The sequence below is a fragment of the Phyllostomus hastatus genome, unplaced genomic scaffold (genome assembly GCF_019186645.2).
Source record: "Phyllostomus hastatus isolate PE091 unplaced genomic scaffold, TTU_PhHast_1.1 phas_contig_16, whole genome shotgun sequence".
NCBI classification, from domain to species: domain Eukaryota; kingdom Metazoa; phylum Chordata; class Mammalia; order Chiroptera; family Phyllostomidae; genus Phyllostomus; species Phyllostomus hastatus.
Genome location: NW_025333643.1, coordinates 7,740,484 through 7,756,068, shown reverse-complemented (window position 1 = coordinate 7,756,068; position 15,585 = coordinate 7,740,484). Strand labels below are relative to the sequence as shown.

At 35.0% G+C, this 15,585-nt stretch overlaps 1 protein-coding gene across 2 annotated transcripts in view; it reads left to right on the top strand.

The window, feature by feature from the left end:
- Positions 1-15,585, top strand: part of GRM7 (glutamate metabotropic receptor 7) — an 861,618-nt gene that overhangs the window by 271,657 nt on the left and 574,376 nt on the right. For both annotated transcript variants that reach the window (XM_045832271.1, XM_045832270.1), the window contains exon 2: positions 7,671-7,887. In XM_045832271.1, coding sequence (XP_045688227.1) covers positions 7,671-7,887 — 217 coding nt within the window. The remainder of the gene's footprint in view (positions 1-7,670; positions 7,888-15,585) is intronic.

Below are 15,585 nucleotides of genomic sequence, written 5' to 3'. Positions count from 1 at the left end.
AAATAATTTCTTCTTTTTAAAAATTTTTATAAATTTATTTTTATGAGAGTCAAGTTTGTGTGGAATAGTAGGGCAACTAGCACATCAAAAATATGTACTAAATTAATGTTATCAGGCCCACATATGGACTTCGGTTATTTTGACACAAAGATGATGACTAAAAGGGTATGTGTTCAACTCATGAGCTCCCTTAGATAAGTGTTTGACTGTAGTGATCATGAGATAATATTACATTTAAAAAAGTTCAATTTTGTCAACATTTAGAAAGTTAAAATGCATCACATATTTGTATTATTTGATTTTGTGTGTATAGAATTATTTTCTCTAGATTCGTGTTCCTTTAACTTTTTTTTTTAATTTGGTAATAGCAATGTCAACTAAAGTAAAGGCATTTAACTGGAATGGAGCACACTAATTCTGTCTTGCATTTGATAGCCAAGCCAGGTTCCAGAAGGGAGGAAAGCTAAGGAGACAGCAGGGCAGAATCACATTGTTTAAATGATAGGCCAAAGTATGTCCTTAAGAGTTAGACTCAACTCCAGCCACTGTGGTATATTTTGCCTGGAGCTCTCAGGTCTCAGGCCTAAGAGAAGCAACAGAGGGAGTCTAAATGACTCCCTAGTCCCACTACCTTTGAAGCCCTATCCAACATCTACATGTCCTACATTTCCATGATGAAGAAAGAAATCCCAGGGAAAAGTGTGCCAAGAAGAAGAGCAAGAAAAAGTGTTTGCTACTCTGCCTAAAGCTGCCTGCCTCAGGCCTGCCTAGGGCAGGGGTAACTTCCAAGTGCTGTGGAAGTCACACCAACTAAGTGGATAAGAGACTGTTCTCTCAGGATGATTGCATTCATTCATTTACTGGCTCAATTTTTTATTCAACAAATACTGATCAGGTTCCTATTCTGTCCTGGTACAGTGCTATCCAGTGGTGATGAAATGATGAGCAAGGCCCTTGCCCTCCATGAGGGTGAGTATTCTTCTAGCGAGGAGAGAGCAATAAACAGACAATTATACAGATAATTGTTTAATGAAAGCTGTGACACTTGTTACCAAAGAAATGTGCAATGTTCCAGAGGAACTGATCAACTGACTTTCCTATAAATTCCTGTTTTCCAGGGCACACCTGAGAGAGGTTAGGAAAGAGCCTTGAGCTCCTCCTAGTGACTGGTGCATGACACTAATTAGATATATTTTACTTTTGGTTATATTCTTTTAGCCCACTGAAAGAATTCAGTCACCACAACCACTTGTATTGATGAGATGTGAATACTGGTGACTTGAAAATATCTATAAGATATAGAGGATATAAGTTATTTAAGTGTCCATTTTAATTATTTTGTAATTGGTTTTCTTCTAGTCTTCTTTCTCATAGATTTACAGGAATTTTAGGGCCTTAAATATACATAACTATTTCAAAAGTTAATTAGAAACAGTAAATTGGGATTTTTCCTGCTGTATGAAGAGTAAGATATAGATTTGGGAAAAGTTTCACCTGATTACTTGAGGGAATGATGGTTTTGCTGTTTTTGTTCCATTTATGCCTCAGTGTTCAAAAGTGTTAGGGAAGTTGACTGCTACATAAAGTTTAAATGGTAACTAAGATGTGAGAACCACTATGTTTCAAAAACTTGATTACTTGAAACTGATTTTCTGTCTTGCCATCTAGCATCACCTGATTCATATCTTAGGAGAAATAATTGGAGTAACTGATTTTCTTTGCAAAAGAGAATTGTTGAAGGGGCATACTTTTTCAACTATTTGAAGACACTCATAGTGCTATAAGTTTAGTTAAGATTGTATTTTGCTGAAGTAAAATTTTAACCAATAATCTTAATTCTTCATTTGGCTATACATTTTTCAAGATGATAAATTAGAATAAATGCCAATTGATTTTAAATGTTCAGTGTAGAGAAATAGAAAAAAAGGCAAACTATTTGTAAAAGATTTTATTTACTTATTTTTAGAGAGAGGGAAAGGAAGGAGAAGGAGAGGGAGAGAAACATCAGTGTGTGGTTGCCTCTTGAGCGCCCCCTATTGGGGACCTGGCCCACAACCCAGGCATGTGCCCTGACTAGGAAATGATCTAGTGACCCTTTGGTTCACATGCCAACACTCAATCCACTGAGCCACACCCAGAAGGGCAAACAAACAAACAAACAAACAAATTTTAAGACTACTATTCCTGTTTTCCTGGAAATTCTAGCTTATATAGCTAGGAAATAAAACTAAATGAATTCTTATACTATGGCTTGTTTACCTAAAAGTCCCAAGGAAATAAACTGGAAGATCTTAGAACTAATATAAATGTCAACATGTGTGTAAGTTGTAAACTAAATGTACAAAATTAATTGACTCCTATATACCAGCAATAGAAAATAAAATGAAAATTTGCTATCACTCATAAGGACATAAAAATAACAATTATGTAGAAATAAAGTTAACAGTGTGTGAGGGCTACATGGGGACAATTATAAAATTTTACTAAAAGAGAAGAATGAATAATGGAATGCATGAAAATAAATATTTTCCCATAGCAGAAAATAAAATATTGTAAATGTATCAATTCTTCCCAAATTAATTTGTAAGTATAATGTATTATCATAATCTTAATGGAACTTTAATATAAATTTTTTAAAAATGTGCTATAGTTCAGCTGGAAAATTAAACATGTGTGATTACTCATGATTGTTTTTTAAAAGAACCATTATGAAGACAGAATATTTCCCAATTAATATAGCCCCCAGAGCTCTAAGTTTATAAGAATAAAAATAGTTAAACACTGGCCCAAGACTCAGATGACAGAGAGGTAGAATAGAGAATACATATCAAACATTCAAAGGTAAGTAAAAGATTTAATAAGTATGGGAAGAGATGTGACAAGAGATGGTCTTTTCTATCAGTAAATACTTAGTATTTAATATATAGTGCTAGACCAAGTAGTTAACCATTTCGAGGAAAAATATAGATGTTTGGTTTACCCTATAGTACAACCCCAAGTAATTTTCGCACAGGGAAATATTTCAGTGTAAACCTGAAATACTTCCATAGGACTTGAATCAACTTTTAGGATATTTTGTTAACTTCTAGAGATAATGAAGACTTGAAAAATGTTTAAACATTTAACAATAAAGGTTAGGTTTAACTTAGGCTTAGTTATTGTAGAATAGTATGCAGCCAGAAAGAAAGAGAAAGATAAACGGCAGAGAGGAGCATGGAAAGAAGAGATTAAGACTCAGATTTTTATAATTAACTGTATATATGTGCACATCCATGTGCATACAAACATGATAAAGAAATGTAGCAAATATTAGCAGGAATGAAGCCATTAAATTATTTTCATTTTTGTATTTCTGTATTTTCATAAATAATATGTGTTATATTTCTAAATAAAAGTAAAGACTAAACAAATATTATAGATTATAAATGTTTTTAATTCTATTTGATACTTATCAATAACACTAATTTTGTGTGATAGGCAAATTTTTATGAAGTAAAGAATAATGAAATAGAATAAGTTGAAAAATTTGGTTCTATGTTAACGATCAAAAGAGTTCAAATTTTAAAATTGGAGCATGGAAATCTCAAGGAGAGATAGAACATCTGTTTTTCTATAGCTGAAGTGTTCCCATACTAAATTATCTTTATCAAAAGATTAGTTTTGCATTTCCATAGGAGACTGACAAGGGAGGGTTTCAGCAACAGAAAATGAAAGTACAGCCAGAGATCGAGGAGAATGTGGAAGTTAATCACTAACGATAACTAATAGTTTAGTCAGTTTTAAGTACCAGTTATAACACATACTTCAAAATAATTACTCTGTAGGCTTAAACATTAGTTTGAAAACAAGTAACTAAATATGCAGCATGATAGCCAAATAATTATGAGACAACATATTTGATAGGTGACATACATTCTTCCAGTTCTTTATCTCTGTTGCTAGGAGGGATATTCTTATATAGCTATAAAGGGTGGGTTAAAAGTAGATTTACAATTGTTGGTATGGCAAATAGTGAAATAATAATATAAGAATAAGCTCTGTGTTTTGTATACTCATAACTGTAAACTTACTTTTGCCCAACCCAGTGTTTTTATCTCACAGATGGAAACTATTTGGTCCTTTATTCCCTACTCTAGCATCATTTCAGCATAGTGGAGAAATAAGTGTCATTGGATACAGAATGTGTGTATGATCCTAAAGAGACATGTGAGTCTTAAGCGAGGAGATATTTCTTGTTTATAGTGGAAGGGATAGACCACAGATACCAGCCATTTTCAAAGGGTGTGTGATAGGGAGGAGAGAAATCTGTTTCCCCTGGATTTTCATAAATGAAATTTGGGGCACAGTTTCAAAAATGCATTTGCATTGAGGCACTTCACAATTGTGATATTTTACAGCAGCTACATAAATGCAAATTTAAGTAGAGGGCTGGGTATATCTTTATTAGAATTCCTTCAAAGGTAGAAAGGGATTTTGGCAGGAAAGACCTCTGTGTAATTTCATGAAGCTTTTACGTTTCCACAAATTGAAACTGATGTAATGTGTTGACATGCTTGGCTTCCTTCCTTTTTATTTCTTGTAAGAGAAAGTCTCTCACCATCTCTCTCTCTTACTCTCTCCCTCCTTCCCTTTTATTTTTTGGCCCAAAGCCTTTATTCAGTTGGTATGTTATTTACCTAAAATTTATAACCTCATAACTATGAATGAATCTTAGGGAACTCTTTCTATTAATCTTGAGTTGGCCAAAAAGTTTCTGTAGTTTTTTTCCATAAAATAAAAGGCACATTTTTCATTTTTACTAGTAACTTCATTCATTTGGATATTTTGACTATGTTGGCTTTCTCCCATGTGCTATGATGTTGATTGTTCTCAATTAATGTCTTGGTTTGATCGCTGTCAACTTCAACTGGTCTATCTGACTGTGGGGCATCAACCAGCGAAAAATCTCCAACATGAATCTTTGCATACCACTTTTGACATGTTTGATCAGTCATAGCATCTTCTCCAGATACTACACAAGTCGTGTGTGTGTGTGTGTGTGTGTGTGTGTTTCAGATGTGTTTTTACCTTTCTTGAAATAATAAAAAAATATGTGGAAAATGTTATGTATTTTCTTCCATCTTTAATAATAAAATGGCTACAGAAAAATTCATCAATTTTGATGTTTTTTTAAAATGCACACTGATATGACAGCTGTCACAATGCAATCTAACAAAGTTGTTTTGAATGAAATTAAAAACTAAGCAATACTAGAGCCATCTTATGAAGAAAAAAACAAACATTTTGGCCAACTCAATATATTTAATAATCTTCAATAAAGTATTTAAATAAAATGTTTGAATGACAGTGTTAAGAGTCATGTAAAAAAACTTAGTGAGTCAGTAACCAGTACTGTGGACAGAAGTTGGCCTTGACTCTGATAATCGATTGACCTTTCTTGATTTATGGTTATTATTAAAGTGTTTCAGCAACAATTCATCTAGGTATCATAGTTCAGAGTTCAGAAATTTGCATTAGGTAGTTCAGGCTTGCATGGTTCTGGTCATATTCTATTTTTAAGTCCCAATTTCCTCTTTTGTAAAATGAGTTATTAATAGTATAATATAGTATAATACAGCATAGTATAGTAAAAAAAATATGCACTGGTGGTTAGGTTAGGTAATGCATATAAAACTTTAGTAAATGGTTAGCATGTAATAAAGAGCTGAATAAAATATTATTTCTAAAGCAATAATGAAAATATGTAAACAATTTTTTTCAGAATTTTGAGGGGAATATTTGTGGTAACATGTCACAGAGAATTGGGAAATCAAATGTGGGGAAGGGTGAACTTAGTTAGGAAATCCATACTGTTCTCTATTTTGATTATCATTACTCCCTTGTGTTAAGTTGCCCACCCTGGCACAGGCATCATGCATAGAAACACGCATTCATATCGTCACCCCTCAAAACAATCTTATACTAATGATGCAGCTAAGTCATTGAGGTGAAATAACTTCACCAAAGTAAACACTCGTGAAAAAAAAATCAAGCTTTAATTCACATATTGTCAACAGCAAATCCCATTTTATTTACCCTCCACCTCACTACCTCTCTGAGGAGTTACTCAAGTAAAGACCAATCAGGAGATTTTGACCCTTTCTTATTCTGGCTTTGGACTTTGAGTCAGGGACAGAGAGCCTCCCCCTACTGTCCATAGAGCAGAACTGCATCAGGAATGAACTGCAAAGACTTGACTGTAATGCTGACCTAAAAAGGCTGGTGGAGAAATGAGGTTCACAGAAGTGACAACTAGCATTAAACAATGGCTAATGGGTAAACTTGAGGCACAGTGCACTGGAAGGTGAAGATAGGTTAATATGGAGTAGAGTTTTCAAGCCTGAAAGACTCAGTTTGAATGTAGTGATGGTTTCTTTGGGGCAAAGAGTTGGACTGTTGGGCTTCATCTGAGCAAAAATCAAAAGTGGCCTTTAGATACTGAGAAACACATGTGATAAAGCAGGGGTAAGTCCTTGGAGAGTTTGCAAACAGGCTTTTGTAGGAGTTGTTCATTGTTACAGGTAGATTAATTGTACCAATTATAGTCTACTCCATGCTTGTGTTAAAAGAAAGAACTAGGGGGTGGTACATTACAGAAGTTAGGCCCTCAGCCTAACTTTAGGGCTACTTTAGGGCATCCCCTAGGTTATATGGGATCTCAGGCAAACTTTTTTTTCAGGGCCTCTTTCTATATACATAATTTGATTTTGCTAAAATCAGCATTCCAGGATTATTCAGGTAGTCTAATCTCACATAATTCTAAAAAGTAAATACTGCACCATCCAAGGGGAGTAATCTGCTTGTTAGACTCCCTGCCTGAAAACCAGGGTTCTGCTATGGGACCCTAGGGTGATTACCACATGCATAAGTTCTAGAATTCCTTGGAACATCTGGTTAATCTCATGTGAGATTGAGTGTCAGAGAGTTCTCTAAAGGGGAAGAAATAGGAACCAGACACCCATGTGGCTCCTCCCAGACAGCGCTGCCAGCCCTTTCCCAGCACCCAAAGGAAAACTTAGAAAATTGGGAGAAAGTGTTCCAATGTGATAGGGACACTGAGAAGAAGGCCTTATGGGCAGGAAACCCCCTTGCCTGGGTCTAAGGGTGTTACTGGGCTACTTCATAATGTTCATGTAAAGAATAAATTAAATAATGCATGTAACTTGCTTAGATATTTCTTCACAGGTGATCAGCCCTCAATCAACATTAGCTAATTATATCCACCAATATCCATTATCTGCATCAACTAAAACAACCTCTATACATATTCCACTTAGGCTGTTGGGGTTTTTTGTTTCTATTAGTTTACAAGAAGTAAAGCATGATTCAAAATGGTAGCCAGGTAATTATAAATTATTTTCTCCTAACCACCATGACTCATATGGCTCTCATGCAATCCTCATTCCTTCTTCCCAAGATGAGAAAGCAGAGGGCCAAGGAAAAAAAGTAGAGGCTTCTGTGCTTTTAAGAAGCTGTTGGTTGCATTTTCTACAGTTCCATATAATGTTTGCCAACACACACACATTATCTTTGAAACTCAAGTCCTGTATTTTGACTAAATTGTTGTCAGAATAAATGATTCTCTCACATCCTGATGGTGTGCTCTCACGTGGTGCTTTTTGTCTTTTCAGATCCCCCAGATTAGTTATGCGTCAACGGCACCTGAGTTAAGTGATGACCGGCGCTATGACTTCTTCTCCCGTGTGGTTCCGCCTGATTCCTTCCAAGCCCAGGCCATGGTAGACATTGTGAAGGCCCTAGGCTGGAATTATGTGTCTACTCTTGCATCTGAAGGAAGTTATGGAGAGAAAGGTGTGGAATCCTTCATGCAGATTTCCAAAGAGGCAGGTAGGAAGAGATTGCAATGATCAAAATGATCCTCTTCAAATGTATGTGGCTTGTAGGGTTCTTTTCAGACTTTACTAAACAAATATTATAGATGACCACTTTATACTTACTCTCACATTCCCCACTGCCTGCGAAGTAGATCTGTCTTTGTTTGTAGCACTTTGTTGTCTTTGAAGAGGATATTTTCAAAAGTATGAAACTGAAGTACCTTAAAGTATTAATGGGAGAAATGCAGAGAAGAAAATATGTTCCCAAATCAATATCTTACTTCTGTGTAATGGGTAATAGTGTGCATTAGTACTTATATTTGGAAACCTGAGAAGTTTGTGACTACATGTGCCTCTCAATGCATGATCTTTCTTTTTCCCTCTCTAATATTGAGAGAATTGTTTACAATTGTGAGAACCCCATCACAGTGGCACTTTGATTTGGAGTTGGATAATAGTGATGGTTCTGTCTGACTTGGCCCCCCCAAAATAAATAAATTATTCAGACAGGAAGATGTATTTATACAAATAGTCTTTGAAACAAAGTATTTTGAGAAAGACAGTTCTATTAAGTAGCACTTGGAGAAGGTTCTTTTATGTTTATTTATTTAGCTCAAATTGGGGAAAAAAGGCTCGAATGTTTGGCCAGTGGTCTTCAATTGGGCAGATTTTGAAAAATTAGATAAAATCTTCACACTTAGGAATCCTAACAATAAATATTCAGGCTTCTCTATTGGAAATAATGGATGTAGTAAATATATATTATAAAATGTGTACCTGATATTTTTGTACAGTTCTTATGCCAAAGTTAGGCCCTCAGTTTTGTTTGTAAGAATTTTAGCTGATCCAAATTGTTATTGATAAGAATAGTTAACTAACAGCAAAGACAGACAAGCAGGGCAATAGAAACAGAGGTTCTCTTCATGAGGAAAAAGTGTTATAAATCTCAGACATGGCTGTGATGTTGGACTCTCAGACTACAGATATACTTACATACATATATATGGCACATTTGCACATGGCTACTGAAAGAAGAGAGTCAGGATTTGCTTGTGAATCCCATGATTTTAACTCAGTGCCTCATCATTAGCCTTAACTTCATAAATTCACTGGAGATCTGAGTCATTCTTATGTTATTCCTTCCAACTGAAATACTCTCACTCTTAACACTTTTGACTAGGTAGCTCCTAATTATGAAGAGGTCGCATCCTAGAAGTCATTTCTAGGTTCAACCAAACACACACACTCCAGTTCCTTGGTTCTATTGGCATGGCCTTATGTTTCCAGTGTCTTTTACCACAGCACTTATCACATGTTTGTCTAACTTGCTGTTGATGTGTTCTTTCTTGTCCTCTAGACTCTAGAGGAGACCATGCCTATCTCATTTACTACTGTTGTCCCAACTGCTATGTTACTAAGGGAAATATTTTTTAGTATAATTCAGTTGGAAACTTTCTGATTAGAAAGGAAATTTTAATTCCAGTCTAGTGTTATGTTGAGATTTATGTGATTTATTAACAATTAGCTACATGAAGTCCTAAAGAAATAACTAATCATTTCTGATAACTAATTCTTGTATATCTTTCTTATTTCTTTGAATCTTGCTTTGACAAATATAAGGCTAGAGGTTAACTTAGAAATATGAACATAAATATGAACATAAAAGACAATAGATAAAGAGAAAATAATAATCTAAAGCTCAGAGGTAAAGTTTAGATACCTTCTTGCTCTGTTGCTGCAAATGGCTCTCCACTTTAATGCTGAACATTGTACTGGACAAAGCAAAGAGTGCTACTAATTTTGTTATAAAATTTATAGTGTTCATAAGATTGAAATTATGTTACTTTTTGGTAAAGCACAGGGTCAAGGCAAATGTTTGCTCTGTGTCTTTTATAAAAGATTGATATAGACCTGTCTATAGAGAGGTTAGTGGTGAGTTTTACATGGTGGATTTTCCTGGTGTCACTTGGTGAACACTTAAGATATAAAATCAGAGTCTACTATATAGGGACTCTGCAAAAAGGACAAACTCCTTGTAGTCTGAACTCCCCAGCTCATATATTTAGCTTATCTTATATTGTAATGATGTAGCTCAAAAATAAATATTGTATCATTGGCAGCCATTTTGGAAAAAAAGCCTTTAGTCTGAGAGCCCTTCCGCTTGAGGATGACAGTAACTATAACACCAGCTGTAGGGATGCAGGAAAACACAGAGCATTCAGGTAATGCCTAGCAGATCGGTTCCTCTTCTTCTATAAGTATTATGATACTTGGTGTATATTTATAATAAATTTCACTGGAACTATATCATATATGCAAGTCATTGAAATGAATTCACTCACATGCTTATCAAACACCGCTGTGTCCCCTGCTTTCCCCAAAAGAAAAAAAGAAAGTAGAGAGAAGAAGGGGAAATCACAATTTAAATGGTTTATTGTAAATCAGAGAAAACCTGAAGTGGGAAACACAATCCACTGTTTCTTTAGTCAGTTTTACTTCTGTGGCCCTCTCATAATGTGAGCATACATATTCATGTTCCAAAACCTCTAAAAAGGTCCAACTACTTCCTCTGATGTCCTCTTGAAGAAACAGTAATATAGTTTAATTCAGAATAAAAACAAAACAAAAAATTTATTCTATTGGAATTTCTGGGAAGTATATGGGCTTGAAATTTTGAAGGATAACTTTAAATGTTCAATATTTTCCTTTGCCTGCTTACTATAGAAGCTGGCCCTCAAGAAAGATAGTATCCCACATACATGTGTAGGAGGGGGTAGTGTAGCATAAAGAGAAGCAAGCACTGTGGTACTCCTTTATCCAACTCTTATAGAACAACTCAAGACAATGATGTCAGAGAAAAGAAACCCTTTCAATAGGGGTCATCTAATTTGTTTGGAACATGGAAGTCTACATATAGTTTTTTTTAAACTGCCAAAGAAAACCTCAATAATTCTTCTCTCATGTATAGTCAGAAGATTTTTCCCTGGCTGGATGGCTCAGCTGGATGGAGTGTCATCCCATGCACTAAAATGTCATGCATTTCAATTCCCAGTCAGGGCACATATGTAGGTGGCGAGTTCAGTCCCCATTCAGGGTGTATATAGGAGGCAACCAATCTATGTCACTCCTACATCAATGTTTCTCTCTCTCTCTCACTCTCCCTCTCTCTCTCTCCTTCCATCCCTTCCCCCTTCCTTTCTCTCTAAAATCAATAAACATATCCTCAGGTGAGGATAAAAATAATAATAACAATAATTCTTCATTCAAGTAAAGTCATGGGAGGTATAAATATGCATGAATGCTGCTCCTTGTTGAACCTTCAAAGAAGACTGTAACATGATTTTTCTAAGATGATGAAATTTTGTAGAAGTTTTATTTGCATAAATTGCCCTATTTATCTGAATGGATGCACATGCAGTATTACCAAAAGCAACTTCTTGCTTAATATTACAGAAAATAAGATAATATTTATTCTAGCATGCTTTAAATTCAGGTCAACATAATAACCTAAATAGTCTAAATTAGACATAAAGACTTGTTTTTCTAAATGAGGGTCAAAGTAAATGTTTATGATAGCATATGGCACTAATATATGCCAGATATTTTGAACCAAATTTGGTTCAAGGACATCACACATGACTCATAGTTTGCCAGGCAGTTTTAAAGAATATCTATCAAATATTACTTCACAAATAGTAATAATTTGTTACCTCCATGGTATCATGACACATATCAACTTTCCAAATCCTAGAGGAACTTTTGAGCTATCCTTTTGGTATTTCATGTGAATCGCTTAGTAGATTTATTTCAGTTGGTCTTATAAAGTGAATTTTATTATTATTCAGATAAACTGTAGAACTGTTTACTTGAATCTTCTTTAATTTTTTTTATTTTTAGTTAAAGAATTTATTTATTTTCAGAGAGAGGAGAAGTGAGGGAGCAAGAGGGAGGGAAATGTTGTATGAGAGAAACACCAATTGGTTGCCTCTTGTTCACCCCCAACTGGGGACCTGGCCTGTAACCCAGGCATATGCCCTGACAGGGAATCAAACTTATGACCTTTTGGTTTGCAGGCCAGTGCTCAATCCACTGAGCCACACCAACCAGGGCTTATTTGACACTTTACGTTGACCTAGAATACTCTGTTCTTAGGGGAAGGCTTAATTAACCATGTAGTAACTATTATTCAGTATCAGGGGTTTTTTTTTAGAGCTAGTATTACTTGGACTTGCTCATTAGTGGATTCGATTCTCATTAAAGAATTCTGTACTTCTCTTTCCTTCATAGATGCAATGTTATCTTTTATTCTGCTACATGTCAATCTTCCTTGCCTTGCCATAACCTCTATGAGATCAAACACTTTGCCTTGTGACTCTGTTATGTAGCCTCATTTTGGGTATATAGAAGGTATTCAATAAATATTTGTTAAAGGAAGGAGAGAAGAAAGAATTGTATTTTTCCCTTTACCTTTCAGGAAAAAACCTGTAGATGAATTATATATAATTTTTATGATATATAATTTGTGACTTGTGGATCAAAAAAATATATTATATATCTGTTTGCTGTGGTTTATTATAGTTGTCCTCATTCTGAATCATTCCACTGATGCCTCTAACTAACTCCACACAAAACAGAGCAATAGGATACAGCAGGAGTATACTTCCCAATACTACCACCTATGTTGAGCTTGAGGAGTTTTCCTTTTTCTTTGTCTCTGTCTGTTTTATAGTTAATACAAAAAACTATTAGACATTTTAATATCCAGTTGAAGAGTTTCTTTAATGAAGTATTCAGTGGTCCCTGTTTATGCATATTTATTAAAAATTTAAGGACTTAATTTCAAAATATGAAATCACAAGAATTCTCACATCCCTGACTTAGTCTCCTTCATGGTCTAATTTTGGATTGTGGTATGTACATTTGTCTTTTTTTTAACAGCACATTTTTAGTTCATTTCTATGAATAAATTCATGGAGAATGGTTGACTGTACAAGCCTTGATGAGAGGACAGGTCTTCGTATCACTGTAGAGCTAAAAGGGTCAGATACTCATGTCCCCAGCCTCCCTTGGAGCTAGGGTATAGCCATATATCCAAATGTGGCTAATGAGATTATCTATCACAGATGGATCAAGAGCTAGGGACACAAAGAAGCAGGAACGGTGAGAAATGAGTTAGTTCACAGCAGCAACAGGGACACCATGTTTTAGGGTGGATGTGGTCTCCAGGGTGTATTGACAGCAGTAGTACAATCTCTGACTTCCCGTTTCCAGGAGTAGCAGCAGCAGCAGTGCCCCAGCTAACTTGGTTCTGTGCTACTTTGGGGGGACTTTGGTTTTGAAAGTCTAGATGTCCTTTGTTTCAGCTCATGTTCTGACTTTGGTTCTCTAGCCTCCACATGATTTTGTAAATTATCCATCATAATTTAAGTAAATTATATTTATACTTAATCTAAGCAGACTTAACTTTAATTATTTGACTTTTACTTTCATTATTATAATTGAGAGTGTCACTTCTATAAGTCCATAACACCTTGTGCATAACTTTATCATATAATTTTTTGCATATCATTGTAATCATTATAATCTAATTATCTTCTCTCATTATAATGTATGTTTATCAAGGACTAGCATTATGTTGTATTTGACTTTCAAAAGTATACCCAGGATAATGTCCAACATATTTTAGGCTCAGTAAATGAACATTGAATTTCAAAATAGTCTATCAATAATATGGGTGAAGACGTCAAGGTTGTAGTTAGTACAATAAAACTGTTGGAAGGTTTTCCAGTTTTGACTTTCTACAGTTATAATGAATCTGCTATAATAAGCTGACTTTAGGGAAAGAAAAAATGGGGTAACCAATCTGGCATAGGCCTTATGAAATGCATATCTGAGTACTTTCTTCATGTTGGATACTGTTCCAGGGTAATAATGATGACTAATAATTATAGTAGTAACAGCAACAGGCCAAAAAATAACATCTGCACTCTAAGAATAGAAATACAAGAGTGAAGCACTGAATACAGCTCCTTGGGGCATGCAGCAAGGGAAGACAAAACAAATGCCACACCAAACCTCAGAGGTAAAACTGAGTTAGCAGACAATGCTGACCTAAATGGAGTGATGAATGACATTTTTAGGAAGATAAAATCATGTTAAAAATGAAAATAAAATTGTTTAATGTTATTTGAATTTTTAAATGGTATAAGAGAAATAGAATTGCTTTGAAAACTTTTATGGCTCTTGAATTACTATGATGTAAAGTGTTCTTCCACACAACATGAGAACTATTGCAGGAAATGATTTTGTTTTGGGGCCAAAGACTTCTAGGTCTGCCCCTAACTCCTCTAGTAACTGACTGGGAGCTGGCATGCTTCTTTGAGTTGCAAAGTCAACACGTTTATTGAGAAAACTGGTTTCTTTTGGTTCAGACAGTTCTCAAATGCATATTATACTGAGTGCAAAGAATGGGTTTCTTGCAGGCAATGGACTGTCATTCCTGATGTGGGACTAGAAATAGAGGGTGACAGGGTGTTTTCACTGCATGAAGAAGCAGACTATGGGGAAATATATTTCACAACTTCCTTCTGCTCTCTTCCATTTACCTTCACTGGACCTGAGCAAAATGGATGAATGTGAAAAGATCTGAAGATAAAAGCACCTGCTTGGGTACTACCTGTTGCATACACTAAGGAGAGAAAGGTCATTGGATTCTGAAATTGAAGTTGAAAATGTAGGGAAAAGGAACATAGCTAATTTTTAAATATATTTTCTATATTTTCAAATACAGAAAATTCTATTGAACAAGAGAATTTCTTGGTCTGTTGTGTAAGGAAAGAACATTGTTGTTTTGGGGTATCTTACTTTGGAAAGTAACCAAGCTTTTGTAATAATATTGTATCCACTGGAATTTAGAAGGTCTGATATATTCTTCCTATATGATGATACTATATCAGCTTTCAAATGAAGCTTTCTTTTACCAGTCTTTACAAAACCATTTATTGAAAAGAACCATCCATTTTGAATCTCATAGGTTTTGATGGATGTCAGCAAGAAAGATAAATTTCAATAGAAAAATAAAAGGAGAAATATTAGTTTATAGAACTGGAGGGAAGTATATAGAACAAATTTCAAGTACTTATGGGTCATGCCTATGTTTTCATTGTGGGACAGTAGGATGCCTTGATTTTGAGTTACACTAAGGTTATACTCAGCAGGGAAGGGGTATTTCCTAATGTAATTTCAGTGATTTAGCCAAAAGTTGGGATGGTCACTGTCTAAAAATAAATGCTGTTTTTTTGGTTGCCTTTTCTAGAGGCTTCCCAGTGTTTCACTCCACTAGAACAGGCAAGCAAAGACGGGGAGAAGGTTTGGCCTGTGCCCATAGACAAAAATGCAACATTTATTAACACAAAGGCAAGGAAAGCCCTAGAGTTAGTGAAATGCATGGTTCTGAAAAATAGGCAAATACTCTAGCCAAAATAATTATAATAATTTGTTTCTTATGCAACATCTATTTACTGTACTTTAACTCCCTCCTAAATTATTTTGTATTTTGAACTTGATACGTGTAAATGCAGCCTCTTTGAGACCTGCACAGAGAGAGATCTGTTTTCCTTTAATTTAGCAAATGGATTCCTGCTGTTAAATCTTTTAAGAGAGTATAAGAAATTCTACAAAGCCCCACATCAATTGCATTAGCACTGTCAGG